We start from the raw sequence: 24,902 nt of genomic DNA on the forward strand, positions 1-24,902 counted from the left end.
TTTACCGTTACAATTTGAACACCCTTTCCATGAGCTGAAATACACCCCAGCTGGCGTGTTGCAGAAAATACAGGAGTGTCCCAGTTCTCAATCAGCGTCAGTCCTATAAAAAGGCCAGAGAGCCAGGATCCAGCCTGTGAGTTAGACTTCCATTCTCCATGAGCAGGGTGAGAATTTGCTACCAACTTCGACAAGAGGAAAATGACTGCAAGAGACAAGCGCTGGAGTTGAGGAATTGAGCTCAACTGAGACTTTGGGAGCACGCTTTGCTTTCCTAGCCTCTTACCCGGTAAGTAAAAACAGGCTGATCATAGGGGCACGTGGGCAGCACGAGGCCAGGCCTGTATGTCGCTCGGTATGTTACCGAGGCTAAGCCTGGAGAACTCAGCTCCGTTTCAACGGAAAAAATTAACTCACCAGCCAGCAAGCATTCCAGCCAGGTAGCTGCGCCAGCCAAACATGCCAACCGGAAGCGCCTTCTCACGTATTCTCGCGTGCCGCGGGGCGGGGCCCGGAAGTCGTCTGCAAACGCTGCGGCACAGGTTGCTCCCGAGTGTGTGGTCTTAAGGCGTACTGGCAGGACGGAGACCTCATTCGGAAACCGCTGCCAGTTTACCGGATAGGTATTTTACGAAGAGCGAGTGAAGGATGCCGCCACAATGGCTATCGTCCGGGTAAATTCACCGCGCGGCTCAGAAGCAGGTTTTGTGACGGCCAGTGGGATCCGCAGGCTGCAAGGATTCTGGGACTGTAGTTCTGGCGCCTTGCTGCTGCCGACGTTTTGATGGAGCAAGTGAGGTCCTCACGGATCTTTGAACTGGAATGTCTTTTCCCGCAAGGAGGATCAGGAAAGATCGGGCCCAGCGTCATGCCCCGAGGTGGAGCTCGGCTGGCAGGAGAGTCGGGGGGCTGCGCCCTCGCGGTTCAGTGCCTGAGGGTTCCGGATGTTCCATTTTTGGAGAAGGGGGCGCCGGTCAAGACGCGCGTTTGGGGCGAGGAGCTTGGGGACACAGGTTTGGATCCTTGAGTTGCAGGGCGCTACTCGCACCTTCAGTCCCCGGGTTGTGGCTGGGGCGGGAGTGACCTGGAACTTCGAATTTCTTTTTTGAACTTAGGGGTGGGATTCGTCTGGGACAAACAATTGCCGAATAGAGAGGACTGCTCCGGCCGTACATTGTCGGGGTTATTCGAGCTGTAGGGATGACTTCTAAAAAAAAAAAAGACTTCAGCTAGGAGCAAATACAGTAACATCCTCTGTTGGTGGGGGCGCGGCAACGGCTATAAAACCCCAGGGTTTTTTGGTGGGTTCCCTTACTTGGTCCTTCCTTTCCGAGTCATTGTGGAAATCCAGGACTTATCGTACATGTCAAGATTTTTTGTTTTTGTGTTTAGTAGGTGCTGGAGACATCACGTGGTAGTTGAGCGGGGGTGGGGGAGGAGGGGAGGGTTGTGTTTCATGACCTGCTGTGCCTTGGTTTTTGCTGATCTCTGAACTGCTCCGGGGATGTTTTTTTTTGTTTTTTTCCGTTCGAGCACTAGAGATGTAACTTCTTTGGCCTTTTTCCTGCCTGTAGAATTCCAAGAGGCAGACAACATTCTTTCCTTTTGTTTTTGGTCTGTCCCCTTCGGTCTAAGCTGATGTTTTCTGCTGTGTTAGTGTTACAGGGCAGGGCTTCCCACCTCGGGACTAAGCCCTGCTTAGGTTCTTACCTTCTTCTGACCAAGAATGACCAGGAGAGGCTCAGAGGTTCCACATGAACAAAAGTTTATTAGAGACAGAGTAAAAGGCTCGTGAGGGAGAGACGGAGAGGGGTTTCCACCTATGCTAGCCTCCAGTCTCCCACTGAACAAAGGATTCCCCAGAGCTTACTAAAGTGTTTTGGGGGGAGGGGGAGACATTATCTTTATTCATTAGGTGGGTGGAGATTTCCAGGAGAAGGGGAGGGATTATGAAAATCAAATGTTTGTGCAGTTAAAATTCAAGATGGACTTCCTCACAGGTATTCCTAGAACCAGGATGGAGTCTGTCACAAATGCTGCCAGGATGTCCAACAGGACTTATTCTGGGATATTGTGCATGTGTGATGCCCCTGGATCTTGGTTCGAGCCCCGGGAGGGGTCCCCCTTCATGTTTGTCTCATGTGGAAGGTCCTTCATAGTCCATGTTGATGTTTACTGTGCATGCTCTGCACCTGGTGAGGCCTTGAAAAACACTCAGGAGGATTATCCGTAATTTATGGCTGGTCAAGCACACAGGGCTTTTAAATGTAGCCCCTTATCTTGTCTAAGCACCTAGTTTGTTAATTACAAGTAGGTTTCGGGTGCCAGCAGCAAAAGTTACATGGTGGTCTGCACTTAGGTTTAGATTCAGAGACTATTTTATTATAGCTGGTCAAGCACACAGGGCCTTGAAATGTAGCATTTATTTAATTCAGCCAGGCCGATCTCTTCCTTGTTCTCAGTAGTTGGTTAGATCCATCAGTCACAGGCCTAATCTCTTTTAACGAAAGATTGGGTGGTAACATCTTTGGTGAGCACTCTAAGATATGTGTCCTTAGTGTGTACAACAGAACTTTCCAAGTCTTTAGAGTTTTTTTGTTTTGCACTGTTCGCTTTCCTCTTGCATTTTACTATAAGCAGCAAGGAAACCACATGGTCCCTTTAAAATCTTGCTTAGAAATCTCCTTAGCCATATATCCATGTTTATCACTTACAAATTCTATCTTCCATCAAACATTTGAACATCATTCTGACAAGTTTTTTGCCACTACATAAAAAGCATCGACATTCCTCCAGTGTCCAATAACATGTTCCTCACTTTCTTTTAAAGCCTTACGGAAGGATGGAAAAAAATACTCCACACAAACCATAACCAAAAAAGAGCTGGGTGGCAATCTTAATATCAGGCAAAATAGACTCAGAGAAAGAATTTGTCAGAAGAGATAAGGATGGACGTTATATGGTGCTAAATGAATCCATTACTCAAGAAGATTTAACAATCAAAATATATATGTACCCAAAATTGGGGGACCTGAATGTATTACGCAAACACTGATGGAATTGAAGGGAGAAAGAGATAGTGCTACAATAATAGTTGGAGACTTTAATATACCACTTTTAAAAATAAGATTAATTAGACCCCAGATCCTCTTCCTCACTCCTTCAGAAGATTCAAATTTGACTCTAGAGAGGCCGAAGATGTGAGTATCGCACCCCGTAAAGGTTTTTCTGCCCACCCAAAATTATGTACTTGAATTCCTGGACATTCTGGTTTATGAGAGGTATCTTGCTAGGAAGAGTGACCTCCACAGATCGAATTCAAAACAGCCAGAGTAAGCTGTACAGTGTATGGGATTTCCTGCCCTGGGCTCTGCCTCAACACCACTAGGTTACCCAGAAATTGTGGACCATGATTGATCACACACCACAGCCTGGGGTTGGATATTGAATATACCACAGACTGCCAGAAGAATGAACATATCTGTCTTATAAGAAGTACAGCTAGAATGCTCATTAGAAGTGAGGGTGGTGAGACTTTGTCTCACATACTTTGGACAGTTATCAAGAGGAACCTGTCCCTGGAGAAGGATGTCATTTTTGGTAGAGAGTCAGTGAAAAAGAGACTTTCATTGAGATGGAGAACTTGAAACTTGCCACCAAAAATGGAGGATGCCCAACTGGTCTCAACCCACCTGGATCAAAGGAGAATGAAGAACACCACGGGCACCAGGCGATTATGAGCCCAAGAGACAGAAAGGGCCGGATGAACCAGCGACTACATTATCCTGAGACCAGAAGAACTAGATGGCACCTGGCTACAACCGATGACTGCCCTGACAGGGAACACAACAGAGAACCCCTGAGGGAGCAGGAGAGCAGTGGGATGCAGATCCCAAATTCTCATAAGACCAGACTTAATGGTCTGACTGAGACTAGAAGGACCCTGGTGGGCATGGCCCCCAGACCTTCTGTTGGCCCAGGACAGGAACCATTCCTGAAGCCAACTCTTCAGACATGGATTGGACTGGACAATGGGTTGGAGAGGGATGCTGGTGAGGAGTGAGCTTCTCGGATCAGGTGGACACTTGAGGCTATGTTGGCATCTCCTGCCTGGAGGGGAGATGAGAGGGTGGAGGGGGTTGGAAGCTGGCGAAATGGACACGAAAAGAGAGAGTGGACGGAGATAGCGGGCTGTCTCATTAGGGGGAGAGTAATTGGGAGTGTGTAGCAAGGTGTATATGGGTTTTTGTGTGAGAGACTGTCTTGATTTGTAAACTTTCACTTAAAGCACAATAAAAATTATTAAAAAAAAAAAATGGGGGATGCCGAGAGATGGAAAAAAGAGTTCAGTAACTTCAGGGTGGTAGCAGAGGAGTTTGTTAGGGAGACTTACCCACAAGGCAGGTCCTGGGCAGCAGCAGGATCAAGCAGATCTCCATGGCAGTAGTTTTATAGTAGTGGTGAACAATAGTGGCTACATGCCAGGGATGCCTCTAGGCTTCTGTAAGGCCGCCTCAGCAAGAATTACATAAAAATGACTGAGCAAATGGCAGTGTACCAGTAGAAAGCATGAGGGCGGCCATGTTGGCCTGGCAAAGCCTGTTTGCCCTTCAGGGCAGAGTTTCCTTCCATTGTACATAGCGTTGCTATGAGGAATCCTAATTTGCTGCCTTTCTTCTGCCTGAATAAATCTGTTGGTAACTCCTTCTGTTGTGTTTCTTATTTCAGTTATTGTCCCTTTCAGTTGCAGTATCTCTTTTTTTCAGATCCTCATTTTGTACTTGCATTGGTTTCCTTATTTCTCTTAGATCTTTCCATTTTATTTTCAGTGACTTCCAGGTTTTCTAGATTCATGCTTCGCACATTGGATGTGCTAATTATTCATGCATGTTTGCAGCTGATTCTTCTCGTTTCGAGTTGTGCCACCGCAACAAATGAAGGGTCCTGAAAGTTTTACTCCATCCACCTCATTAAGGTCTTCTGTACTTTGAGGAGGTAGCTTTCCGCATTCGTGTTTTGAGTACCTTCCAACCTGAGGGGCTCATCTTCAGGCAGTTTATCAGACAGTGTTTCGCTGCTATTTATAAGGTTTTCACTGGCCCATGTTTTCAGAAGTAGATTACCAGATCCTTCTTCCTAGTCTTAGTCTGGAAGCTGTGCTGAATCCTGTCTGCCATGGGTGACCCTGCTGGTATTTGAAGCATCGGTAGCGTACCTTCCAGCATCACAGCAACAAGCAAGCTACCACTAATATGTCAAAACGACAGATGAATCTCGTTATAATTTTTCCCTGATACTTCTGTATTTAACTACCCTGCCTTTGCTGGCTTCTGGAAGCACTTTGTAATTTCACATTGCATTGTGTTTCCCAGTTCCAATTGTACTATTCCTTCGATAAAGTCTTTTACTTCTACAGAGCTGAGTATTTTACTTTCTGACAGGTGGCAGGGGCCTGTTTGATTTTGTGACAAAGATATCTAGCTTAATTGTAGTGTAGGTAGCAATTTGGTTGATTCCCCCTTCCTCTATCTGCCTCTGCTTCGAGTCTTGGGGCTCAGCTGGCCACTTCTGGTTTGGGGCTGTAGGGAAGTTAAGTAGAGTGGGAACCTCTGAGCACTGTTGGCCAACTCTCCAGATCACGTCCAGCATCTTTGGTGGTGTCCAGGTATCAGGACTTCGATTTTTGATTTGTTATTAAGGACAGATTTTAAACCTACTCAGTAGAATGGCACAATGAAATCCATGGACCCACCAACAGATTCAGCATTTATTAAATCATGGCCAATCTTGTTTCATCTACATTCTATCTACCCTATGTATGGATACAATTAGAAAATTGTACACTCCATAGGGGTAAGTCACTATTGACGTTATCACTGGCCTAATTGGCTAAAAATGTGGCACGCCACAGCTAGAGTTCAAATCTTTAGCTTTGTCACCTTGAGCAAGATAATATAACTTGTCTGTGCCTCAGTTTATCACAAGACCTAACTCATCGCACTTTTGGGAGGTAAACTTGTACAGTGCCTGGAGTTGTTTCTGGTATGTAGTAAAGAAATTAGTAAGTATTCACTATTTTTAATAATAATACAACTTGTGGCCTTGAGGCACAAAAAAGATGAATTCCCTACTCAGAATGAGTTAGACTGGTTAGTGCGGACTGTATTCTGATGTAAACACTTGGCTTTGTGCACCAGAAGCTGCCGATACTCCTCTGTGACAGGTCTGAGGATTTTGTTTGTTTCTAAAGAAGAGGAAGCCTCCTCATTTGAAATTTGGGAATTTCTAGCCTGTTATCTGGGGACAGAGAAAGACAGTCGTTAGGCTCACACTGCCTGTTTCATTTCTTGGTTCACCTCAGATCACTGCCTGTCCAGAGAGGACTGTGTAGAGAAAGGGAGGACTCCTGGCTCCTGACAGACCCCTTCTGTGTGGGTGCCACTTAGCTTTCACATTCCTGCAGTGTCTCGTCTGCTCTAAATGGTGGGTGAATTTCCTTTGCGCATCCTTGACATTTTGTGCCCTGCAATATCCTATTTGAGCCTTGGAGGCCCAGTCACCTTTCCTACATACCAGATGTGTTTTAAGGAGAAGGGCCTCTACAGGGAATATTACCCCAAACCAGTGCTCTCATTCAGGTTTCCACCATTCTTACCCCACCCTGGCAACTGGATTCCCACAACTGGGCCAGTTGCTGTGAAAACCAAAATATAACCCACTGCTGTTGAGCCGATTCCGACTAATAGCGACCCTATAGGACAGAGTGGAACTGCCCTGTAGAGTTTCCAAGGAGCACTTGGCAGATTCGAACTGCCGACCTCTTGGTTAACAGCCGTGACACTTAACCACTACACCACCAGGGTTTCTATCCAAAATATAGTTTCTGTCATTTACTAGACAGTTTTGCTGTGCCAGATGCTTCACTTTACAATCACTGTGATACTTGATTCCCTCAGCCAGTTCAAAAGTTAAGTCAAAATTCCCATTTTACCAAAGAAGTAGTAGCACATTACAGAAGTTGATATGATTGCAATATGGCTAGGATCAGGGTTTGGAGCTTCATCAGTTACCCACTGTCTTGGATTGAATTGTGTCCCCCCAAAATATGTGCCAATTTGGCTAGGCCATGATTTCCAGTATTGTGTGATTGTCCACCATTTTGTCATCTGATGTGATTTTCCTATGTGTTGAAAATCCTTCTATGATGTTAATGAGGCAGAATTAGAGGCAGTTATGTTAATGGACAAGACTATCTACAAGACTAGGTTGTGTCTTAAGCTAATCTCTTTTGAGATATAAAAGAAGCGAGCAGAGAGACATGGGACCTCATACCACCAAGAAAGTAGTGCCAGGGGAATAGCACTCCTTGACTGGGGAAGACTGATGACAAGGACCTTCCTCCAGAGCCAACAGAAAGAGAAAGCCTTCCCCTGGAGCTGATGCCCTGAATTTGGGCTTCTGTTGAAGCCATCCACTTGTGGTCTTTCTGTTATAGCAGCACTAGGTGACTAAGACAGCCACATTCTGCTATTCTTGTTTCATCTAATACTCCTGAGCCCCCATTTTTTGTTTTTCCTGCTAGAGTATTTGGAACCAAAACCCAGACAACATACCATTTCACTTGTAAATAGTACAGAATGCATTTCCAACAGGTAAGAATTGTTTGTTGAAAATAAACTACAATACTATAGTTTTTGTAGTCAACAAAATTAACAGTAGTTCCTTAATGCCTTAATACCCGGTTTGGTTTGAATTCTTTCCATTTGTCCTAAAAATGTCATTTTACAGCTCAAACCTTATACTCCTTCAACAGTAAGAAGTATGAGTTGTAGGAGTGTCTGGAATTCAGCAAGGTAAATTCTCCCTGTCCCTTCCTTTTCTCTTTCCCTGTTGCTGATCTCTGTAATGGCTGCAGTTTCTGTACCTTGTCACAAACTGGAACACTGGGTCCTTTTTGCTTCCTTGTTCTTTCAGATTTCCCATCCATCTGATTAGCTCTTGAGCGATCTCAATTCTGCCTTAACAGGTATACCCCTTTGTTATTCCCCTCCCTTCATCTCTACTCCTGTGCTAACCAGATTTTCATCTCTTCTCTGTATTTCAGTTTACCCTTCAACCTGCCTTTTGAGTTGTTCCTCTGAGTTAAGAATGATCATGCCACTCACCCACTAAAAAGGGCCAGTTTTTATTGCCTACCTCTGACTCTGCCCAAACTGAATAATTAATAGTGTTGACCTTCCTTTCAGGTAGTCCTGGTTGGTTTCTTGGTTCCTTGGCTTATGGACAATCCTTATATGACGTCTGTCTTTCCACCATGTTTGTGTCTGTTGCCTATTCTGTTTTTTTTTTTTTTTTATAACTCAGAAGTAATTAGGTTTAGGACTCACTCTATGGCATGACCTCAATGACTGACTGATTACATTAGAATGTCTTAGAACGTGATTGCATTATATTACATTATATGTGAGGTAGTTAGATTGGAGCCCTGGTGGCACAGTGGTTAAGTGTTCGGCTGTCAACCAAAAAGGTCAGCAGTTCAAACCTAACAGCCACTCCTTGGAAATTCTGTGAGGCAGTTCTTCCCTGTCCTATAGGGTCACTGTGAGCTGGAATTGACTCAGCGGCAACGGGTTTGATTTTGGTTTTGGGCGCATTAGATTACATCACAGGTAATGTGGTTAGGACTCTAACACATATTTGGAAGGGGACATAATTCAGTCCATAATAATACTCATTATTTTTAGGAGATTTAGTTCAGATGGCTTTTCTGTCTTTACCAAGTTCCCTCCTTTGCTCTTTTTATGTATTTATTCTTCTGGCTTCCTCTGCACTGGGTCATCCCAGTTAATTGTGTAACTTGGCTGAAGGCCAAAATTTCCGTCAAGCAACCCTCTCTACATAGTTCTGTTTCCTGATTCTGCTAACTGCCCCACCACCTTTAGACCTAGGGTTGGTAAAGGCTGTGCTCTTTTAAAAACTTACCAGCATCCTTTTTCGTTTCCCTAATCCTGCCCACACTTTTGTAAATAGTCCTTTTCCTAAACTCTCCTTAATTACCCAGTTGAGTTGCCATCTTTTGCTGACTGATTCAGGGACCATGTACTTTAAAACATCTATGTTAACGATATTGGATCCAGATAAATGATTTAATAGCTGGAGACCTCTTGAGAAAAAATACTGACCAAGAATTTAGAGAGTGTTCCTGTTACATCAGAACTTTTCTGTAATTCCATAGCAGCTTATAGAAGATTATGCACTTGAAATATTGGTATTCTTATTTTTTTTTTTTATAAGGAAATAGATTTGTCACAATGGACTTGGCATACAAAGGGGAAAGTGAGATTTATAAATTATATCATTGGTCATCTCTGAGACTAATGGAACTAAAAGAAGATTATATCCATGGCATGTTGTTGAGATATAGGATTTTATGATGGAAGTTGTGCTTATGATGTTTGTTTTCTGCACATTTCATATTATACTTTATAGCTACAGATAGCGTTTCATTCCTGAAGTCTTTTATAGTGTGGTCAGAGATACATTTATTTATATTTGAGTAAAAATCAGACAGTTGATTTATCTGGGAAATAGCAACAACAGATAAAAGTGCTCTTTTAGGCTTGTGTATTTTAAAAATACTTAAGTCTCTTTGAATCCTATTTTCTCCCAGTGTTTTCTGATGACACTTTTCATGCGTACAGAAAATTGAAAGATATATTACACTGATACCCACCTATATGAATGGATAGATATGTGATGAAGCAAATAGGGCAAATGTTAATAAGATTTTTTCAGATAAAAGTTTTCTAAAATACCAGTTTACTGGAAGACGAATGGAGATTCCTCCTCCCATAGTAGATTTTCTGATGTTAAACTGTCCTCTCATTTTTGGAATAAAATATACTTGGTCATGATGTGTTATTTTTTAAGGTACAGCTCTATTCCATTTGCTAGTGTTTTATTTAGGATTTTTTTTTTTTTTTTTTTATCATGCTTATAAATGGAATTGACCTCTTGTTTTCTTTTTCTGTAGTGCTCTTGTTTGCTTTTGGTGTCCTTGTTTGAATGAGTTAGGAGCATTTTTTTATAATGCTTTGTTGCACTTAATATTTAATACAGGAATTACCTATTCACCAAAATTTTGCTAAAACTGTCCAATAAATTGCCTGAGCCTGATGCCTTTCAGAGAGTGGATCTTTGACTGCCTTTTCACTTTCTTCTTTGGTTAACATTTTTTTTCCCTTTCCCTTTTTTGAGTCAGTTTTAGATAATTTGTATTCACCTAGGAAAATAGTCATTTCTTCCAGATATTTTTAATTCCTTATTACACGGTTGAACTCATACCATTGTAAAATTTCCATCTGCAGACATGTTGCCTTTTTAGTCCTGTGACCATTAGTCTTAATCTTTTGTTAATGGTGAAATGAGTTCCTTTATGTGGCCTTTTGCTTTGGTTTGTTTTGAAAAACTGCTTGGGGGAGAATCGACTTGACGACACTGGGTTTGGTTTTGGTTTGATTTTAGTTCTTTGAAGGAGCAACTTGGGAGTGGTAGTGGTAGGCCTCCCAGGTTATTTTCTACCCCAGAGGGTTTGTTAGTTTTGCCCAGGGGATTTCTTGAGTTGATGGACATTTCCTAGGTAAGTTGTAAACAACTTGATGTTTCATACTTTTGCCTGGTAATTAATATGACCTGTGTTGATTGGTGTGAGTGATCGAGGATTGGTTCAACTCTGGTCTTAAACTGTTGGTCTTAACGTTTTCTCTCTATCCTTCTCCATCTCAATCTTCTTCTATTCTCTTTCTGTCTCTCTTCTGTCTCTGCTTGATCAGACTATCCCCTTGGCATAGGGTATCTTTTCTTGCCTAGATAGGTGGACAGACATCTTCCTATGCTCTGAATAGTAGCTTTCTTTGCACTCCTTTGGATCTTCCCTCATAGCATCCTATTTTTTCTGTGCCGAGTTAGATTTTTCTTGGTCAGTATTCCTGCCTGCTCCCTGATGGTATGACAAGCGTAGAAATTATGTTCTTTATTTTTGTGACCTGAGCATGGCCACAGATGCTAGCACATTGAAGTCCCAGTCAGTTGTGGGGACGGTGGCTGAAAATGGGTCCATGAGCTTGGGACCTTGTTATAGCATGTTTAATCATTCATCAAATATCCTGGCATCCCCCCGTGTGGCTTCTCGCGGTAAGGATACATCCCTACATTGTTGAACTGAAGAGTGACCATGTGACTTGTTTCACCAATGAGCTATGGGCAGAACTGTTACTGGGTAGAATTTTTAAGAGCCTGGGTATGGTGTAGTGAGTTCCTTTCTGTGGCCTTTTGCCTTGGTTTTTTGTAAAAACAATCTGGGAGATTTTCGTCCTAAACCCTGAGGAATTGTTACCATTGCCCTAGGTCTTTGGAGTAGCAATTTGGTTGGAGGGAGGAGTGGGACTCCCAGTTTATTTTCTACCCTGAGAGGTTTGTTACTTTTGCCTAGGTGATTCCCAGTTGATTGACATTTCCTGGATAACCTATAAACAGCTTGATGGTTTGATATTTTTATCTGGCCTGGACTGATAATTTAGGTAGAGAGAGAGAGAGAGATGTTGGCTAAAAGCTGAGGTAGCAGAGAAGTGGAGCCACATAGGAGCTGAGTGGTCATGGAGCTACTATACTGGCTATGGGCTGGGCCAGTAAGTGGCACTGAGGTCTGACAGCAGGGAGCCTTGATGGGAGAGAGCACCTAAGAGAGCTGAGCAAGCTGCTACATTGGCTGTGAGCTGGGCCAGTTAGTGGCAGAGATGCCTCGATGGCAGGGAGACCCTGAGAGCAGAACTGTCTAACATCCTGATGGAGAACTGCACCAGTAGGGAGCGTTTTTGCTCCAAGGGTTATCCTGCAAGACAGCTGTCCTGACTGGCATCCTGAGTTGTGTTCTGTTACTTTCAAGTTGCATTCTATTCTGAGTTGTCTCCTGAGTTTATCCCAATAAACTACTTAACTGTAAGTACAGTTTGTGAGTTCTGTGAGTGTTGCGATGAATTATTGAATCCAGTGGAGAAAGAAGAGTGGTGAGTGGAGGGGGAGTGGCTGGTGTCAGAGACGATGGACTGGCACAGCAGCTTGAAGAAGTTGAAAATCAGGGATATATTTTACTTCTGCCTCATAGGAACTAGCTTTGTGTTGATTTTTATTCATAATATTATTCTTCTACTGTGTATGATTCTTCATTTTTCATTTCCTTATTCTACTCCCTTCCTCTGCCATTCCCACTAGTCATGTTCCAATTAGAGCCTACACTGTTGGCCTCAGCCCTGGAGTTAAGACGACATTGAGCACGATTACAGTTGACACATGATGGACATAGAGCCTGAGTGAGAAACAAATCTTTATTACTTTAAGTCACTGAGAATTTGAGAGGTTGTTTCTTACTACAGGATAACATAGCCGATCCTATACAATACGGACCATTTTCCCTACTTCGTTTTGAAGGTCCTCCTTTCTTCAGCATGAGTTTTGAACCCCTATGAACATCTGGTCATTCTGTTTTTTCATGTAGTCATTTTTTCAGTGGATATTATTTTAGGTATTGGTGAGGAAATGGGGCTTTGGAATGAGAACCTTACATTCTAGTCTTGGCACCAACACTGATAGCGATATAGTCACAGGGACAAATCAACTTCTTAATGCCTCCGTTTTCTCTGTGAGATGGAAATAATACTAGTGTCTATATCTTGGCTTTGTTGTGAAGGTTAATGGAAGTCTTCGTTTAGCATAGTACCTGCTTTATAAATGTTAGCTACTGATACTAGTATTACTAGAAGGAAAGCTATATTTATCTGCTTAGGCTAAGTTGTGAAGCAGTGACATGTGACCCAAAAAACTCACAGCGATCTAACCTTAAACCCAACCATATTCCTCATTCTTTGTAAGTTGGTTTTTGTTCTACACCGTGACCTTTTCCAGCTGAATCAAGGCTAAAGGAAAGCCTCTTTTGGAACACGTTACTCTCATAAAAAACAAAACAAAACAAAAAAACATTGTTGCCGAGTAGATTCCCACTCAAAGCAACCCCATAAAACAGAGTAGAATTGCCCCATAGGGTTTCCAGGGAGCTTCTGGTGGATTCGAACTGCCGACCATTTGGTTAGCAACCTGAGCTCTTAACCACTGGGCCACCAAGAAGTGGATAGTAGGGGAAAATGATGAAATCTGCCACAAAGGCCTATTTTATGCTCATCACTAGAATTAGCAAAATGACTGAGATGCATTTCTTCTTACAGGAAGCTCACATTGGAGTAATAAACATTTAAGTAGAAAAATTGCAGTATGGTTTGATTAAGGTGACATGTCTAGGTTGGACTGAAGAGGGGGTTAGCAGCTCTGCCTGCAGTGTTGGGGGATGAGTCAGGAGAGCTTTCTGGGGGAACCCCAGCTAGCCTTAAAGGGGTACTAGGTGGTAATAAGGAGTCCTTGGCTATTGCAGACGGTTAAGCTCTTGACTACTTGCTGAAAAGTTGACAACTTGAACCCACTCAGAGGTGTCTTGGAAGATAGGCCCGGTGGTCTGCTTCCAAAAGGTCACAGCCTTGAAAGCCCTACAGAGCAGTTCTACTCTGAACACATGAGGTCACCTTAAGCTCAAAGCAACTCAGTGGCAGGTAACAGCAATGAGGCAGCAGTAGGACTGTAGTCATGTGGGCTAAGATCCTGGCCAGGATGTCAGAGGAGCTTCTAAAGGTGGCATTATTCCTAACACCACCTGCCTCCTCTAGACTACATGAGTGGAGGACTTTGACTGATAGGGTCGTGTGGCATACACACACAGAAATGGAAGGTAGGGTGTTACCTTTGTAGAAGTCACTATAAGACCTGGAGGGACTTGGTTCAGACCCCTAAACTCCTCAGAGTACAGGGACATAGGGAATTGAACACAGCTGGAACCTTGGGCTAGGGGAGTCAGAAGCTGACGGCTGCATGCCCTGATTGGTCTGGAGGGAGATGTTAGAGGCTTTTTTTCCACAGGCTTTAGGCTGTATTCTGTCTTCTCTGACTCATGTAGCAGAAACTGATCTGGGACATGGAGCTCGAATCTGAGATGTGGGGACCAGAGGGACACAGTACATTTTGACAGGTAAGGGAGGGTGTCAGGTAACAGACTTGAGGGCTTATAGGCCAGAAATGAATACATGTAGAAAAATCCAGAGAACCCAAGTAGACTGAGACACTGTGATTGTTGAATGAGGAGGGTGTGAGAGACCAGGATCCCTGCTGAAGAGGCATGGGTTTAGAGCACACAAGAAAGGACCCAGCAGCATCAAGTTGCTTCTCCATCCCACAGGTCCTGGATGCATGGAGACAAGAGAGGCTTTCATAACTGAGGTTTGAAGAAGTCAGCCCAGGCAGCAGAAATCCACCTTGAGATGAAGTAACTTCCAGCTGGCCCTGTGGCAGAGTGTCAAGGCAGTCACTGGACTGACTCTGAGGCCATTAGGTTGCCTGATCCTTCTGTCCAAGGAGCAAGGACTGGGAGAAGAATTTGGCTTCAAAGAACAGGAAAGAGATGGAGACCATGAAGAAATTGACTCAAAAACATAAGGCAAAAGGTGAGAGTTATTGAGGGTCTGGAGAGGTGAAGAGGGGAGCCAAGGCTCCAGGTTCAGGTGAGAATGCTTCAGTGGCCACAGCTAGTAAAGTGGCTACTTCCTTCCATCCCATGGCTCAGAAGAGCTACTCTGGGAGCATTATGGGAGGTCTGCTTTCTCACAGCTTCTCTTTCATCCCTTAGGTTTGTCTTCTAAGGATACTGACTGGACCCAAGAGAAGAAGAGCAAGCCCAGAGTACTGGTGAGTCAAAATTACCTTATTTTTCTGAAACGCTGGCTCATTTTCCAGAGAATAGGTATATATTCTCTGTCTTGGGAAGGGAGAAGGTGATCAACACTTAGGTATTTCAAGCCTTCCTGTCAGGTACCATGTTAGGCATTTTAGAATGGTTTCTGCATGTTATTTTTCTTGCTGGAAAATATACCCAAGATTAATATTAAGAGTCCGGGAAACTCTAAGATGAGCTCTTAAGACATAGGAATATTTTAAAAAACCTGAGGTTATTAAAATTTTTAAATGTACTGTTAAATTTCACTACACATGCACGTATGTACTATCTAATGATACCGTCTTATATACTGGGCATCTTTTTACTTATTAATCATTGAACGTTTTAAACATACAGAAATAGAAAGCACAGTAAAAATAGTTTGTCAGGTACCAACATGCAGCTTCAACAAACATCTATAATGGCCAGTCTTACTTATAGAAATATACTATGTCGATAAATCTTAAATATAAAATAGTCACTTTTCCACTTGTCCAGTTCTGACGTCAGCTACCGCATAGCACTTCTTTCTCTGACCCTACCAACTGGAGCTAGGTCAGATCTCACGAGTGGAAAGGATACTGTTCTTCAGACTGCCGAATAGGCAGATTCTAGCCTCAAGTTTGAAAGCCTGAACAACACCCTCACTTCTGACCTGCTGGCTACAAATTTGAGCTGTCCCTTATCCCTTCAGGATGCTAGCTGCAAGCTTGGGAGACCTCCCTGCGCTCCTTTATCTCTGACCTACTGGCTCCCACTACTCTTTTGGGTTTGCTGATTTGCTGGAATGACTCACAGAACTCACAGAAAGTGCTACATTTATTATTACAGCTTGTTTATAGCAAAAAGGATATAAATAGATGCATAAGGCAAGGTCTGCCCGAATTCCCAGCATGGAGCTTCCATGTCCCAAAAAGAGATGTGCTGCCATCCCATGTGCATCGATGTTTTCCACCAACCAGGAAGCCCTTGGAGTTTCTGTGTCCAGAGCTTTTGTTGAGTTTATTATATAGTTATGATTGATTGGATCAGCACCTCTCCCTCCCCTACCGTCAGCTTTACTTTGAAAGAAGTGATATGATTCATTACTGATCTTGATGTACATCTGTATTTATGTATTTATCTGTGAACCAAAGAGCTAACAGAAAAGTTTGTACTTTATCAATTACTCACAGTTAATGTACCATGGGAACTGAAATTTGAACCACTTTGTTGGGGGACTGGGGTTATCTAACTAAACCATGGTAACTGAAATCAGTGCATATTGGAACAGTGCACAGTCAGGAATTCCTGTATTTAAAGTGGGTGAATTATAAAGCAAATGAATTTTGAATTATTACCTCGATAAACTGTTCGTAGGAGACCTGATGGTGTAGTGATTTAAGCACTTGGCTGCTGACTGAAAGGTCTGCAATTCGAATCCACCAGCTATTCCATGGGATAAAGATGTGGTAGTCTGCTTTTGTAAAGATTACAGCCTTCATAACTTATATGTGGCAGTTCTACTCTGTCCCATAGAGTTGCTGTGATTTACAGTCTTCTTAACGGCAACAGGTTAATGTGCTTGTCTTTATTTTTTAAAGATTAAGTTATCTGAAAATGTCCTTTTTCTGGAATATTACTGCCATTCTCTTGCCAGCTTTTTTTTTTTTTTTTAATCTTTATTGTGCTTTAAGTGAAAGTTTACAAACCAACTCAGTCTCTCATACAAAAACTTACATACACCTTGCTATATACCCCTAGTTGCTCTCACTCTAATGAGACAGCACACTCCTGGCCTCCACTCTGTTTTCATGTCCATTCGGCCAGCTTCTGACCCTCTCTGCCCTCTCATCTTTACTCTAGACAGCAGCTGCCCACATAGTCTCATGTGTCTACTTGATCCAAGAAGCTCACTCTTCACCAGTATCATTTTCTATCCGATAGTCCAGTCCAATCCCTGCCTGAAGAGTTGGCTTTGGGAATGGTTCCTGTCTTGGGCTGACAGAAGGTCTGGGGACCATGACCTCTGGGGTCCTTCTAGTCTCAGTCAGATCGCTAAGTCTTGTCTTTTTACAAGAATTTGGGATCTGCATCCCACTGCTCTTCTGCTCCCTCAGGGATTCCCTGTTGTGTTCCCTGTCAGGGCAGTCATCAGTTGTAGCCGGGCACCATCTAGTTCTTTTGGTCTCAGGCTGATGATGTAGTCTCTGGTTTATGTGGCCCTTTCTGTCTGTTGGGTCTTGCCATCTGTTTTGCATAGATGAAGTATATTACTCTATATGATGAGCGAAGTGTTAAAGATTTTATTAGAAAGGTTATTAAAATACATAAGCAAAGATAGCAAATTTACAGATCATATTTGGTAACCTGAACTCTTCAGAAATGCTCGTTTCAGACCCCATCTGTTCGCTCACACTTTTCTCTACAGTTGAAGTTTCCTTCCATCTTCTCCTTTAAATCTTCACCATCCTTTAATGGCCAGCAGAAGCCCCACCTCCATGATGCCTTCTGTTCTTTTCTAGCCCATCATATACTCTCCCATCTTGGAATTCCTCCATTATCAATCCTCAAAGTCACTTTCTTGAATGCTGCTTAATGCTTTCAAATTGATTCACAAATCATTTCTCCAGTGAAGTCATAGGTGTGTGTCATGGATTGGATTATGTCCCTCCAAAAATGTGTATATCAACTTGGTTAGGCCGTGATTCCCAGTATTGTGTAGTTGTCCTCCATTTTGTGATTGTAATTTTATGTTGAGAGGATTAGGGTGGGATTGTAACACCGCCCTTACTCAGGTCACCTCCCTGATCCAAGGTAAAGGGAGTTTCCCTGGGGTGTGGCCTGCACCACCTTTTATCTCTCAGATGAAAGGGAAGCAAGCAGAGAGTTGGGGACCTCATACCACCAAGAAAGTGGTACCAGGAGCAGAGCGTGTCCTTTGGACCTGGGGTCCCTGTGCCTGAGGTGCTCCTTGACCAGGGGAAGATTGATGACAAGGAATCTTCCTCCAGAGCTGACTGAGAGAAAAAGCCTTCCCCTGGAGCTGACACCCTGAATTGGACTTGTAACCTACTAGACTGTGAGAGAATAAATTTCTCTTTATTAAAGCCATCCACTTGTGGTATTTCTGTTATAGCAGCACTAGATGACTAAGACAGTGCGTGAGGGCCGGGATCTGCTTTATGCATCACTCGTGCTCCCCACAGATTTTATGATAAAACCAGGTATACAGTCGTGTCCAGGAGAACTTGATATGGAGAACTGAATTCTCTGAAGAGAATGAGAGAACTTCTTCAGATCCAGACTCTGGAGGGCCAAACTGATGGTGATGGCACTGAGTTATTGCTTATTCCAGGGGCCAGTTACATTTGAGGATGTCACCACGGTCTTCACAGAGGCAGAATGGAAGAGATTGAGCTTTGAACAGAAGAACCTGTACAGAGAAGTGATGCTGGAGATTTACAGGAATCTCCTCTTACTGGGTGAGGATGTGCTTGCTCTTTTCCTTCTTTAATTTCACTAGATATTTATTTTTAGCCACCTATTATGTGCCAAAGGAGCCCTGGTCGTGTAGTGGGTAAGCACTCGTTTGCTAACCAAAAGGTTGACTGTTTGAACCCACTAGCAGTCTATGGGTGAGAGATGTGGCAGTCCACTTCTATAAAGATTTACAGCTGTGGAAACCCTATTGAATACTTCTACTCTGTCTTTTAGGGTCGCTGTGAGTCTGATTCGACGCGAAGGCAGTGGGATTTTCCGGTTTTCCATGTGCCAAAGGTTCTTGGGTGGTGCAAACAGCTTGCGCTCAACTGTTAACTTAAAGGTTGGTGGTTCGAACCCACGCAACGGCACCACAGAAGAAAGGCTTGGCAATCTGCCTCTGTAAAGATTACAACCAATAAAACCCTGTGGACCAAATAAAATAAATAAACAAAAAATAAACCATATGGGACAGCTCTACTCCGTAACACAAGTGCTGGCTGTGAGTTGGAATTGACTCTACGGCAACAGGTTTGTTTTTGTTTTGTTTTGTTTTTACTATGTGCCAGATAATATTCTAGACACTTAGAACACATTAGTAAATGTAGTAGTTAGAAATTCCTGCCCTCACTGGGCTTACTTTTGAGTATAAGGAGACAGACAACAAACAGTAAACTTATATACGTAGATATTACAGTATGGTACGTTAAAATTTCACAAGTGCTATAAAGTGAAAAACTAGTAATAAAACGTTGTTACGTTGTTAGGTGCCATCGAGTCGGTTCCCACTCATAGTGACTCTATGACAATAGAATGAGACATTGCCCGGTTCTGCACCATCCTCACAATCGTTGTTAGGCTTGAGCCCATTGTTGCAGCCACTGTGTCAGTCCATCTCATTAAGGGCTTTCCTCTTTTCACTGACCCTCTACTTGACCAAGCATGCTACTCTCCAGGGACTGATCCCTCCTGACAACATGTCTAAAGTATGTGAGATGTAGCCTTGCCACCCTTGCTCCTAAGGAGCATTCTGGCTCTACTTCTTCAAAGACAGATTTGTTTGTCCTTTTGGCAGTCCATGGTATACTCAATATTCTTCGCCGGCACCACAATTCAAAGGCATTAACTCTTCACCGGTCTTCCTTTTTCATTGTCCAGTTTTTGCGTGCATATGAGATGATTGAAAACGCCATAGCTTGGGTCAGGCGCACCTTAGTCTTTGAGATGACATCTTTTTTTTTTTTTAAACACTTTAAAGAGATTTTTTCAGCAGATCTGCCCAGTGCAGTACACCATTTGATTTCTTGACTGCTGCTTCCGTGGGTGTTGTTTGTGGATCTAAGTAAAATGAAATCCTTGACAGCTTTAATCTTTTCTCCATTTACTATGATGTTGCTTATTGGTCCAGTTGTGAGGATTTTTGTTTTATGTTGAGGGTTCTAGGTGTGACACGGTGGCTGGCTGAATTTTGAAATTGGATATTTGAAAGCAGCAAGAAGGTGACATTTGACCAAAGATGTAGGTGGTGAGGGAGAACTCTAGGTGCCTAGGGTTAAGAGCATTTCACATGGAGGGAGTTGTCATTGATACTAAGGCCTGAAGGGAGGGATGTCCTTGCCAAGTGTGAGGAACTGTAAGGAGGCCAGTGAAGTTGGGGGTACAGTTTACAAAGGGGAGGGCTGTGAGAGATGCTTTCTGCAATGGAAGTTAAAATTAAATGCCAATTTTTTTGTGGGTTTTGATTTAATCATATTTTTTCTTTTTTTCATTTATTAAAACTATTTACAGAGATTCTTCAAATTGTGTGATAGATATGTTTATAATAATGACAAAAAGAGAGTAGCTGCACAGGTTGCTTATGTATAGCCAAAAACCTCATGGGATTTGATTGCTTGGTTTGGAGGTTTAGGGTCATGGTTTCATGAGACATCTCAGTTAATTGGCCTGATAACATGTTTAGTGCTTCTGTACTACATCCTAGTTCGTTGCAAAGTGCCTGTGGTTTTAAAGGCTCGCAGGCGGTTATCCAAGACATGGCAATTGGTCTCTTTTCACCTGGAATAACAGAGGAATGAGAGCCAGGAATAGGAGGAGGATATGGAATGTGTGGCTGATCGCCTCCATAAACAACTGCTTCCTTTGCCAGGAGACCAAAAGAACTGAATGGTGCCTGGCTACCATTTCTGAACATTTTGATCAAACATTCTGTAGGAGAATCCTGATCAAAAGGGGGAAGATGCAGAGCAAAATTTAAAAATCTCATGGATTCCAGACTTTCTGGAGCCACGGAGGTTAGATGAACCTCTGAAATCATTGCCCTGATATAATCTTCAAACCTTAAACCAAAAATATCCCCTGAAGTCTTTTTAAAACCAAATAATAGTTTACTGTAACTAGTAAAAAAAAAAAAAAAGTCTGCCCAAAACTAGTAAAAAAAAAAAAGTCAGCTTTGAGCATTATTCTCTCTCTCTGTATATATCCAGAGAACCAGACCCATTGCTGTTGAGTCAATTCCAACTCATAGTGACCCTATAGGAGAGAGGAGAATGCCCCCATGGTTTTTCCAAGGCTTTAAATCTTTATGGAAGCAGACTGCCGCACCCTTATCCCATGGAGTGGTTTTGTGGGTTTGAACCATCAACCTTTTGGTTCGCAGCCAAGTGCTTTAACCACTGTGCCACCAGGGCTCCTTCTGGATTGCAACAGAACATGTAATTTGCAAAGGAATATAAATGAATTATTGGTGAGAAACAAATATGTGTACGTTGTCGATTACAAGCGTGGCAGTAAGATTGTTAGTTGCCGTCAAGTGAATTCCGACTCGTGGTGCCCCATGTGTGCAGAGTAGAAATGTTGCGTAGGGTTTTCAAGGCTGTGACCTTTCTGAAGCAGGCCACCAGGCCTGTCTTCTGAACCATCAACCTTTCAGCTAGTAGTCAAGCACTTAACTTGATGCCACACGCAGGGGCTCCAGCAATAAGATACCGTCTGTAATGAGAGAGGACAGAACAGCCCAGGCAGCCCACTTATCGCTATTCTAACGGAAAACTTTCTCTCTTCAGCGGAACTGAGGCCAGAAATCCACTACTGCTCCTCCTGTTTTCCTACTTTCTCCTGTCAGCAGTTCCTCAGCCAACATGTGCGTCAGACCTTCACAGGCTTATGTGCAGAAAATCACTTCCATCCAGAGGCTTCCAGCCCAGGGCATCAGAAGCAGCCAGAGCAGCAGGATTCTGATCAAAGGTGTTGGAGTGAAAACACGGAAGGTCAAGTGAGAGAAGAAGTCTCCAAACCCTTGTGTGGGAGGACAGGGGAGAGAGAGACTTCAAGGGCATTCTCCAGCCCACCCCAACGACACTCAGCAAGCCCTAGAAAAGGCAACACAGTGGTAGGAACAGAGCCCAACTCAGCCCGAAGAGTAAACTCCGTGGAAAAAGACAAAGGATTGAAGGAATTACAAACCTCAAGATTTGGAGCAGTCACCTATAGAGAGGATGAACCAGACTGTGGCCTGAAACTAAACTTCATTACCAACCAGAGGGCCCGCTTATAGGAGAAGCCCTATGTTTGTAGTGAATGTGGGCAAGACTTTAGCTACAAGTCTGATTTCATCAGACACCAGAGGACACACTCAGGTGAGAAACTCTACATGTCCCTGGAGAGCAGGCAGTGCTTTAGCCTCAAAGTCAGATCTCATCACACACCAGAGGACACACCCAGGGGAGAAGCCATATGTTTTCAGTGAGTGCGGGCGAGACTTTACCCAGAAGTCAGGGCTCCTTCACCACCAGAGGACACACTCAGAAGAGAAGCCACATGTGTGCAATGAGTGTGGGCGAGGCTTTGGCCAAAGTCAAATCTCATCAAACACCAGAGGACACACTAAGGTGAGAAACATTACATGTGCCTGGAGTGTGGGTGAGGCTTTAGCTATAAGCAAAGCCTCTTCATCAGACATCAGTGGACTGACACAGGAGAGAAGCCCTGTTTTTGCAGTGAGCGTGGCCAGGGTTTTAGTAGAAGTCAGCCTCATCAGACATCAGAAGACACACTCAGATAAGAAGTCTTATATTTGCAGTTCGTGTGTTTATGTAAGGGAATTAAACAAAAGTTCCTACCTGGTAAGATCTGAAATGGCCAGTTTGAGGATTGGATCCTGTCTTAGTCATCTAGTGCTGCTGTAACAGCTGCTGTCAGCTCTGGAGGAAAGTCATTATGATGCCTCAGTCTTCCCTTGGTCTGGGAGCATCTCAGCGCTGGAACCTCAGGTCCAAGGATGCGCTCTGCTCCCGGCACTGCTTTCTTGGTGGTAAGAGGGCCCCAACTCTCTGCTTGCTGCCCTTTCTTTTTTATCTCTTAAGAGAGAAAAGGTGGTGCAGGCCACACACTAGGGAAACTCCCTTTACATTGGATCAGGGCTGTGACCTGGTAAGGGTGTTACAATCCCACCCTAATGCTTTTTAACGTAAAATTACAGTCACAAAATGGAGGACAACCATAGAATACTGGGAATCATGGCCTAACCAAGTTGATGCACACGTTTTTGGGGGGACATAATTCATTCCCTGACAGGTGTGATTTGTTTTCTGGTTCCATTTTCACCCTAGAGGCAGTCATCTTCAGTACCATTTCTAAGAGAGGAATGTCCCGTAGTGATGTAATTACACTTCGACCTTTCCCTGTCACATACCTGAGTAATTGCCACACTGTAATCAATCTAAGAAAGAAACGTATACCCTTTTAAGCCACTTGCCTTACAGAGCTTGCCACAGGAATCCCTGCTTCACAAGTTCCCGCCCTAGGAAGTCCTGCCTTAAACTGATCTACTACCAATCAAGTAGTGTCTTTCAATGATCTATGCCTGTAATTACCAATCAAGTAATGTTTTTCAGTGATCTAAGTTTGTAAATGCCAATCAAATAATGTGTTTCATATCCATTGTTTTCCCCCCTATAGACTGTCACTGCTGAGTTGCCATTTTCAATTACTGGATTCTACCACTTGGAGTTCAGTCTGTTCCCAGCGTGAGCAGTCTCTTTTCTTTCAGTAGATCTGTCAATTTTATATTAAGCAGAGTTCAGATGGTTACTCTATGACAGTGGCCACTGTTCTAAGTGTAAATCACTCCTCACACACTAGAAGACACAATAGAAGCACTGTGTGTTTGGGGAGAATGGTTAAGATTTGGGGAAGTGGTACACTTCATTGTGGATCAGAGAACAACTTTTTTTTTGTTTTTGCAGGGAGGGGAAGCTTTATGTGGGCAGGGAGAATTGAAGTGCTTTAGGGCTAGGTTATACTTCCTGTTGCTTCAGAAGACACAGTCAGGGAGAAGAGCTGTGTGGGCAGGGTCTGTGGGTGGGATTTTATTCCAGTGTCCCTCAGCTGACTTAAGAGGACAAAGTTTTGCCTACAAATCATTACTTGACCCCCACCTCCGAGGGGGTTTCAGGAGAAATCTCCTGACTGCCTGTGCTCTCGGGACCAGGTGGAAGCCCCAGATTCTTACTCGGCGTGACTTGTATTGGCCAATAAACGAGAGACCGAGGTGGGAGAACAAGAAGATACCTTTATTTTGTTGTACAGTTGGAGCTGTTGCTGCTAAAAGACTGCTCACCAAGGGCAGGCAGGCAGGTTACTTTTAAAGGGGTTTACAAGTAGGGAGTTCATACAAGTTACATCAGCAGCAGTCTTAATCATACTACGTGGGTGCAATGGGGTTTACATATAACCTCCCAGCAAAAGCAGGATTCAAATGCAAAACTGAGGAGGGGAAGCCCAGCAAAGAATATGATTTTGCAATACAACACTAGGGGAAGAAGCCAGGTAGAGAATACAGCACTGTGGGGGTTCTATCTCACTCTAAGGGTGAAGGTGTTAGTAGTAACTAACTAGGCAAGTGTTCCCAAATTCTATAACTAAATGGAATAGAAAATTAGAAAGCTTGTTTTCTTTTCACACACCAATTTTTTCCCATGCCTTGTTGTCCTTTTGTTGTGGTAAAATTTTTCTTTAATAAATCATAACTCAGGCCGTGTTACTCATCTGTCCTGAAAGTTACATGGAATTCAAATTCACAATCGCAATTTCTTGAATGACTTCAACCCTTCACAAAAAATAAGACCTAGATACTTTTGTCGGAGGATCTGATGGGAGTCCAGGTGCTGAATTACCTCTACTCTTAACTGATTACATTCCGTTGGCTTCTGTGAAAGCTTCCTTCCCTGGTTTTCCTTCGTACTTTATAGTTTCTATTCAGGTCAGCTGAATCTTTCTCTGCCCATTGAAGTATCGCTATACCCTAATGTTCAGTTCCCAGCACTAGCTCCAGGGTCCTTTTAACCACCCACTCTCCCTTGCCCTGAAGTCAGTTTTCCAGAGGATTTTGAGTTCACTCAGGTGGGGAAGAAGGGTGGGAGCGCCTGGGAATGTGGGCCCCCACCCTTTGCCACATTTGCCCTAGTGTCCCTTTGTCAGAGCTCCCCCTACAACACCAACACTCTGTTTATGATCAGAACTGGAAGCCACAGGGAAAGCATATATGGATATGTAATCTCTAGGGGGTTGAGGA

General features: G+C 43.4%; 2 protein-coding genes across 2 annotated transcripts in view; one reads left to right on the forward strand and one right to left on the reverse strand.

Annotated features, from left to right (window-relative positions):
- TMC2 (transmembrane channel like 2) overlaps window positions 1-4,439 on the reverse strand; it is a 135,998-nt gene extending 131,559 nt beyond the window's left edge. The window contains exons 1-2 of the mRNA XM_010591820.3: window positions 4,394-4,439; window positions 418-573 (exon numbers count right to left, since the gene is read on the reverse strand). Of these exons, the coding sequence (XP_010590122.2) occupies window positions 418-573; window positions 4,394-4,439 (202 nt within the window). The remainder of the gene's footprint in view (window positions 1-417; window positions 574-4,393) is intronic.
- Window positions 137-21,506, forward strand: LOC104846039 (zinc finger protein 343-like). The gene is made up of 6 exons (XM_064275871.1): window positions 137-1,013; window positions 14,336-14,600; window positions 14,783-14,841; window positions 18,207-18,333; window positions 18,566-18,862; window positions 21,394-21,506. Exons 2-5 carry the CDS (start codon window positions 14,558-14,560, stop codon window positions 18,574-18,576), a joined length of 240 nt encoding a protein of 79 aa, XP_064131941.1. The 5' UTR covers window positions 137-1,013; window positions 14,336-14,557; the 3' UTR covers window positions 18,577-18,862; window positions 21,394-21,506.
- The last annotated feature ends 3,396 nt before the right edge of the window (window positions 21,507-24,902 follow it).

The sequence above is a fragment of the Loxodonta africana genome, chromosome 24 (assembly GCF_030014295.1).
Source record: "Loxodonta africana isolate mLoxAfr1 chromosome 24, mLoxAfr1.hap2, whole genome shotgun sequence".
Taxonomy (NCBI): domain Eukaryota; kingdom Metazoa; phylum Chordata; class Mammalia; order Proboscidea; family Elephantidae; genus Loxodonta; species Loxodonta africana.